The 6,831-nt window shown below is 49.9% G+C and overlaps 1 protein-coding gene across 3 annotated transcripts; it reads left to right on the plus strand.

Annotated features, from left to right (window-relative positions):
* Window positions 1–1,327: 1,327 nt before the first annotated feature.
* On the plus strand, window positions 1,328–6,007 carry HOXD8 (homeobox D8). 3 transcript variants are annotated; one of them, XM_045806159.2, is made up of 3 exons: window positions 1,328–2,020; window positions 3,844–3,991; window positions 4,428–6,007. In XM_045806159.2, the coding sequence occupies exons 2-3, from the start codon at window positions 3,967–3,969 to the stop codon at window positions 4,721–4,723; spliced, it is 321 nt and encodes a 106-aa protein (XP_045662115.1). In that variant the 5' UTR covers window positions 1,328–2,020; window positions 3,844–3,966; the 3' UTR covers window positions 4,724–6,007. The 3 variants fall into 3 exon arrangements, with proteins under 3 accessions (XP_045662115.1, XP_045662114.2, XP_045662113.2); XM_045806158.2 differs by lacking the exon at window positions 1,328–2,020 and having other exon boundaries at window positions 2,029–3,991; window positions 4,431–5,880; XM_045806157.2 differs by lacking the exon at window positions 1,328–2,020 and having other exon boundaries at window positions 2,030–3,991; window positions 4,428–5,880.
* The last annotated feature ends 824 nt before the right edge of the window (window positions 6,008–6,831 follow it).

Below are 6,831 nucleotides of genomic sequence, written 5' to 3' on the forward strand. Positions count from 1 at the left end.
GGAAGCTTTTGAAAAAGACACTATTGGAAGCTCTCGGGAGTACAAATATCTTTGGCATTCAGGAGCCCCCGGTTGCTGCACTTGACTTGTTGACAATCAAAGGGATGAAGCATTATTAGTGTCAGCGATCCAAGCCCCAGTCAAAATAAAGAACAAGATTAGAACTGGTCTGAGTCGAATAAAGGGAAGTTAAACTCAGTCTACTGGAGGCGGCATTTTGACACTAGAGGGCGCTGTTGCTCCACTTTGTGATCTCATAAAGCTGGAGTTGCGGCGAGGAAGGTTTTGATTTAAGATATTTACAATCTTATTTTTAATTCTAAATTAGGATAAGTTTAACCAGAAAGGCTCAGTGTACACTATTAAATTCTCCGGGCGTGTTTGTTAGGTATAAAATTTTGGATTAGTCAGGATTTCAGAAAATTTGGACTATGGCACAGCTGAAACTATAAAATGTTATGGTTAAGTTAATGCATTCTATCAAAACAAACGTGTAAAAAGCATAGATCTTTATTTACAAAGTTAATCGCGCTCTTTTCCCATTCAAATTATAAACAAAATGCTTGGGGTGGGGGCGAAGGGGAACTAAGTGTTTTGTCCCAAGAGGAAATGTTGTGTTGTAATGCTTTGTTAATTAGGCCAGAATGTGTAGAAATGAATTTCGTAGTATTTGTGTTTCTTTTCTGCCCCCCAGAAATCACACAGTTCTGGAAGGTGCCTTGTATTATTGAGATCTGGGTTCACTCTTCTTTTCCCCCATTCTGTTCCAAAACCCACTCATTGATCCAGAGTTTAAATACTTAGAAGCGCACAAGCCAAACACTGAAATTTAAAAAGCCACAATTACAAAGTTGGTTCCAAGGCTTTATTGAGAATAATTCTCTTTTAATTGGGTATTTGCAAGACTGAAGTACAAATCGTTAACTATCGGAATCGGTTTGTCCGCCTTCGGATTTCAAGGAAGTTTTACCTGGCGATATCCGGCAGAGAACAACAACAACCCCGCCCCCCCTCCCGCCCCCAGTATCCTCTACTCCCTACTAATTTAAAAAATAAAGCATGCTTTTATCATCTGGAAATTCATTAACAGTCATTTACCTTGACCGTTTCCAGCCATTCCCTGTAGAAACAATTGAAAGAGTGTTAGACATTATCTTGTTATGCCTTTCCTTGTCGATCTCATTTTCTCTATTTGCGAAATATGATTCAGTCCACACGGACTGACCTCAGGATCGCACTCAGAGACTGGACCAACCCACAAAGAGTGGGGGGTAGTTGAAATGACTCGCTCGCTGCGCCTTTGGGGGCCGTCTCGGGTTTTTAGGTATTTGCATTAGGCGTGAAATGCCGGGGTGGTGTGTTTTAGCTTTAGCGGGAGCGCCCTCCGTGGGTTCGGGGCATGTTTCCGCGATCGGTTCTCAAGGCTGGAATGGGCCTGGTGCTCTCGCAACAATGGATTATCCCTCAGGAAAAGGGGCCCGGTCATCTAAAAAGCCCATGAAAAAGGCCGAGTAGGCAAGGGAAAACGCACTCAGCATAGACTTATTATGTTTATTGGACGTTAATACGGGAGTAGAGGAGAAAAAAAAAAGGTCTGAGGGAGAGAAGACGGTGGTGTAACGGCGAGCGGGCTTCTAAAATCAGGAATATTTTGCCGATTCACACTCGACTTGCCCACATGACACGGGACGTTTCTCTTCCTCATCGCTCAAGCTAGGATGGGCCTTCTCTTTCTTTTGGAAAAATTAGTAACTTTTTAAGCTGAGTCCAGCGCCCGCTCTCAGCAGTAAGTTCACAGGCTTGGCAGATGAACTAGAATCATTAGCAGACGATGGGCGCCGCCTTCAGCTGCTTCGAACCGGCGCGATCCGAACACCCGCCCGGAGGCTCGAAGTGGGGACTCGCAGGCGTCGGCCCCCCGTGCTCCGCCCGGGGCCACCGCCTGCCCTGGTCCGCTCGGTGCCGGGGCTGAGACCCGGGAGCCGCGCGTCCTGCTCGAGGAAATACTACCCACCCCAGCGTGAGTTCTCCTTCCCGCCTTGGAACATTTCTGTCGCTTTTCTATTTACTCCCTCAGCAATGTTAATCTGCCCCCCCGCCGCCCCCACATTCTTCTTTTCCCCTGCCCCTGGTGCTGACGTCTATCAAGGGTGAAATGATGGAAACTATATTCATGGGCATGATTTCCATTAAATATCAATTAACCTGGGAGCCTCAGCCAGGCGTGCAGTGCGTCAAGGGTAAATGTACATCTCATTTCAGAAGGCCTGCCAGCCCGGAAAAGAAGGGCCTAGATTCGCTTTGATAATGCCTGGCTTGGGGATCACCCTTATGGCCTTTAATCAAACCACCCAGGACCCAACCCAAATGTATGCGGTCCAGTCTGTCTACACTACTTGGCCCTTGTTCCCTGGGCTGCGCCCGCATGTTCAGAAGCGCAAAAGCCACGGCCAACCTCTGAGGGGCTGCTCTTGGGGCCAGGGGAGGGTCATTTGCTTCCATAGCCTCCTGGGAGTGGCCTCCCTGCCTCCCCCCAAGTGTAAGGTTCTCTCGCGCCCCCGCCACGCCAGCCGCGAGCCAGATTCCCTGGGCCCCGGGGGGCAAGTCGAGCCCTTGGCAGTGCGGCTTTATGGGCCCCCTTTAAGGCCGGCGGAGGCATCTCCCGGCCAGCGTGAGGAGTCCCGTCGGGAGCAACGGTGTCGCCTCCGCGCGGATCCCTCCGCGCGGTTATCTCGCCCCCATCTTCTCCACACAGTGGCGTGGTGCGAAAATGCCTCGCCGGGGCGCACCGGGGCGGCAGCCTCGGCGGCGGCGGCGAGAGCGGTGGGAGGGGGCCGCGGGGGGGGCCGAGGTGAGAGGTGGTGGCGGGTAGAGGGTGTTTTTTTCTCTTCCCTCCACAGCGGAGGTTTGTAAACCGAAGCCAAAGAGTGTCCCTGTGGGCCGGGCGCACTTTTTTTTCTTGTCCCGGTGCGCTCAGGGCCGCCTGGTGCCTGAGAGGAAACAGTGGAGGCAGCGGGGCAGGTCACCCGGGGCGTCGGCGATTATATTGCGGCCGAGCCGGCGCGCGCCGGGAGAGGCCGGGCGGGCGGTGAGCGCGGGGGCTGGGCGAGGCCCCGCGACCCGCGAGGGAGGCGGTGCGAGGCTGAGGCGGCGGGCGCGAGAGCCGGGCATGAGCGCCCAGTAGCCAAGTGCCCGCGGCTGCCGGGCCTCAAAGGCGACGCGCGCGCGGGCGGGTGGCAGCACAACGTAGCCCCGCGGCCCCGGCGGCGCGAGCAGCCGCCCCAGAGGCCCCCGCGGCAGTGCGGCCGCGCTGAGGCGCGCTCCCTGCCTGCTCTGCACCGTCCGCCCGGGGCCGCCGTACCTCGGCCCCTGGCCACTGCCCCCGCCGCTCCGATGAGCTCTTACTTCGTGAACCCGCTGTACTCCAAGTACAAGGCGGCGGCGGCCGCAGCGGCGGCGGCGGCGGCGGCGGCCGCGGCGGGCGAGGCCATCAATCCCACTTACTACGACTGTCACTTCGCGCCCGAGGTCGGCAGCCGCCACGCCGCCGCCGCCGCCCTGCAGCTCTATGGCAACAGCGCCGCCGGCTTCCCGCACGCGCCCCCGCAGGCGCACGCGCACCCGCATCCGTCGCCGCCGCCCGCCGGGCCGGGTTGCGGTGGTGGGGGCGGCCCGGGCCCCGGCCAGGACTACTTCCACCCCGGCGGGGGCAGCCCGGCCGCAGCCTACCAGGCCGCCCCCCCTCCTCCTCCGCATCCTCCGCCTCCGCCGCCGCCTCCCCCCTGCGGCGGGATTGCCTGTCACGGGGAGCCCGCGAAGTTTTACGGATACGATAACTTACAGAGACAGCCGATTTTTACGACCCAGCAAGAGGCCGAGCTGGTACAATATCCTGACTGTAAATCGTCCAGTGGTAATATTGGCGAGGACCCAGACCACTTAAATCAGAGCTCGTCTCCTTCTCAAATGTTTCCCTGGATGAGACCACAAGGTTGGGATGCATTTTTTTTTTTTTTTAATGCGGGGAGAGGGGGAGAAATTTGCTTTCATCTCACGTTCTAGCTTTAAAACTACCTTTTCCTCTCCCTCTCCTTTTCCTTCTTGTGTAGCTATAGTGGGTCTTATTCATAAAGTAATACTTTTTTTTTCGTAAAGTAGAAACCGCGTAAAGATAATGGGGACAGAGTAATTGTGAAGACCTTCCCTCTGTACCTGTAGCCTGCATATCCTATCTATCTATCTATCTATCTATCTATCTATCTATCTATCTATCTATCTATCTATCTATCTATCTATCTGAGAGCTAAAGAGACCTGTGTATATTTCATCCCTTAGACCCGTTCCAGAAAGCTCCAGCAACCTGCAGAGGCACCATTACATTTCTAAAACGCTTGTTTTCCTTTTTTTTTTTTTTTTTTTTAAATCAGCAGCTCCTGGTAGACGAAGAGGAAGACAAACCTACAGTCGTTTCCAAACCCTAGAGCTGGAAAAAGAATTCCTGTTTAACCCTTATCTGACCAGGAAGAGAAGAATTGAGGTTTCCCACGCCCTAGCCCTCACGGAGAGACAGGTAAAAATCTGGTTCCAGAACAGGAGAATGAAATGGAAAAAAGAGAACAACAAGGACAAATTCCCAATTTCCCGACAGGAGGCAAAGGATGGGGAAACCAAAAAGGAAGCCCAAGAGCTGGAGGAAGACAGAGCTGAAGGCCTGACAAATTAACTTCTACCTTTAAAATTTTAGCACAGACTATTAAAACTAATGATCAACACATGCTGTTGGACACCATCTATTTTCTTTGTTGGAAAGGACTTTACCTGTATTTCAAGCTACCTTCATGTCACTGCTCTTGAGGTTACTGCGCTTTGAGAGGGGTTTGAGTGTTAAAAGTTTTTAGTATTGCATAGAAGCAGCCCTTGAGCTGTACTATGTAAGGGTAATTTGATACTGACCTTGTTGCTATATTTTTATAATGGTAGTTTTTAATGTCTGAGCTGATGATTTGCCTCAGCAACATAAACTTCCTAATGATTAGCACTAAATAATTGAATATAAATGCTTTATTAATCAAACAAGTGCACTTGAACACTTAAAATCATTTCTTTATGGTGAGTAAATTAAAAGAGATCTATTAATTTTTTTAAAATTATGCCTGCAGAATATTTACTTTATGTCATTTGATTAAAATGTATTATTTATGTTTTCTTTTTCTGCTTTTATCATGAATGGTTCGGGTGCCTTTTGTTTACTCCTAAAAGGTTTCTTTGAGTATTTTGTAAATGTAATATCTCTGGGAAAAGTCTGGGCCAAATATTCATAAAGCACATGTTAGCTGAAGAGTGTAATGTGTAGTCCAGCTCTGCAGCTTCCTTAAACTTGGGGAAAATGTTGGGCCAATGACAAAAGTTTCAGGAAAATGTCATAGTTGACGCTTAACAATTTTCTATAGTCTATACAAATTATGACAATTTCATCATCTAAAGTGAATGAATACTTGAAAAGCCAATTATAAGATTTTCACTCATTAACTTTTCACTCTGGCAAGTCGCCTTGTGGAATGCCTCTCATTTCTCAGCTTGCTTTCGTTTTGAACTGCGCTTGGTATCGCCTGAAATCGCTAGGTCTCTATGCTGTGGCCGCTGCTGTGATTCCGTTTTTTAAATAGGTGCCATATTTATTTGTATTCCCTTCGCTCTGTTTGCACGCCCATTTTGAGCCAACTGTGTGCGTCTCAGATGTCGGTTGGTACGTCCTCTGCTGTTCTCCAGGAAGGCCTCACCTATTGAAACAAGCCCTGAGAGCAAATGCAGAAAAATCTGAGTGTAAACAACCGCTCCAGAACATAGCTAGCTCCTTAATAAAGAAATGAATCTTTTCTAGAGCTAGTGTGTTTGAGCGCCGCACATAACCCTTTCCCTGAGTCAGGAACCACCACCTGGGCTACTAGAAGGCAACGTTTCACTAAAGTTTCTATTTGATTAAAAAAAAAAAAAAGGAGTGGGGGTTCCAAGCACTGCGTTGTAAAAATAAATAAATGCAGGGGAGGGGTCTTTTTTTCATTACAGAGAGGGCTGGCTGGCTAGGCTATCCTAGCTGCGTCTTGCTCTAAATAACCTTGCTAAGATACTGTGAAAGCTTTGAACTTCGCAAAGGACTCAAGTTGTGGGTCCAGTGGGGAAGACCCAGAGTCCAGGTTACACCACAGATTATTCCGCTGAGCCTGTGCTGATGCTGGGGTTTGGGATCCGTTATTAACGAGATATCCATTTTCCATTGGAGGCTGCTCCTGCAGCTGCCATTTTATGAGGGAAAAGGAGGGGGAAGAGGGGGAGTAGAGAAATTCAAGTAAACTAATATTTCTCCCCCCAAAATGGAATGCATCTCATCAGGTAGACATTGAAGAGCTCTTTGCTTTTCCTAGATGCTTTTATTTTTAAAGAGGTCCTTTTAATTCCAGAGTGGTTTTTATTGCACAGGTAAGACAATGGAATCTGTCTTAGGCCTGAATCAGCCCCTAGGCATTGGTAGGCTATTTGCCTGCCACTTCAAGGACCTGGGAAATGTTGGCACTGGTGGGGCCAGAAGTGAAACACCACCTAGCTTTCTTTTTTTTTTTTATTAAAGATTTTATTTATTTATTTGACAGAGAGAGAGACAGCCAGCGAGAGAGAGAACACAAGCAGGGGGAGTGGGAGAGGAAGAAGCAGGCTCATAGCGGAGGAGCCTGATGTGGGGCTCGATCCCATAACGCCAGGATCACGCCCTGAGCCGAAGGCAGACGCTTAACTGCTGTGCCACCCAGGCGCCCCACCACCTAGCTTTCTATCCAG

Source organism: Ursus americanus, chromosome 1 (assembly GCF_024610735.1).
Source record: "Ursus americanus isolate L20-20 chromosome 1, mUrsAme1.1.p, whole genome shotgun sequence".
Taxonomy (NCBI): Eukaryota; Metazoa; Chordata; class Mammalia; order Carnivora; family Ursidae; genus Ursus; species Ursus americanus.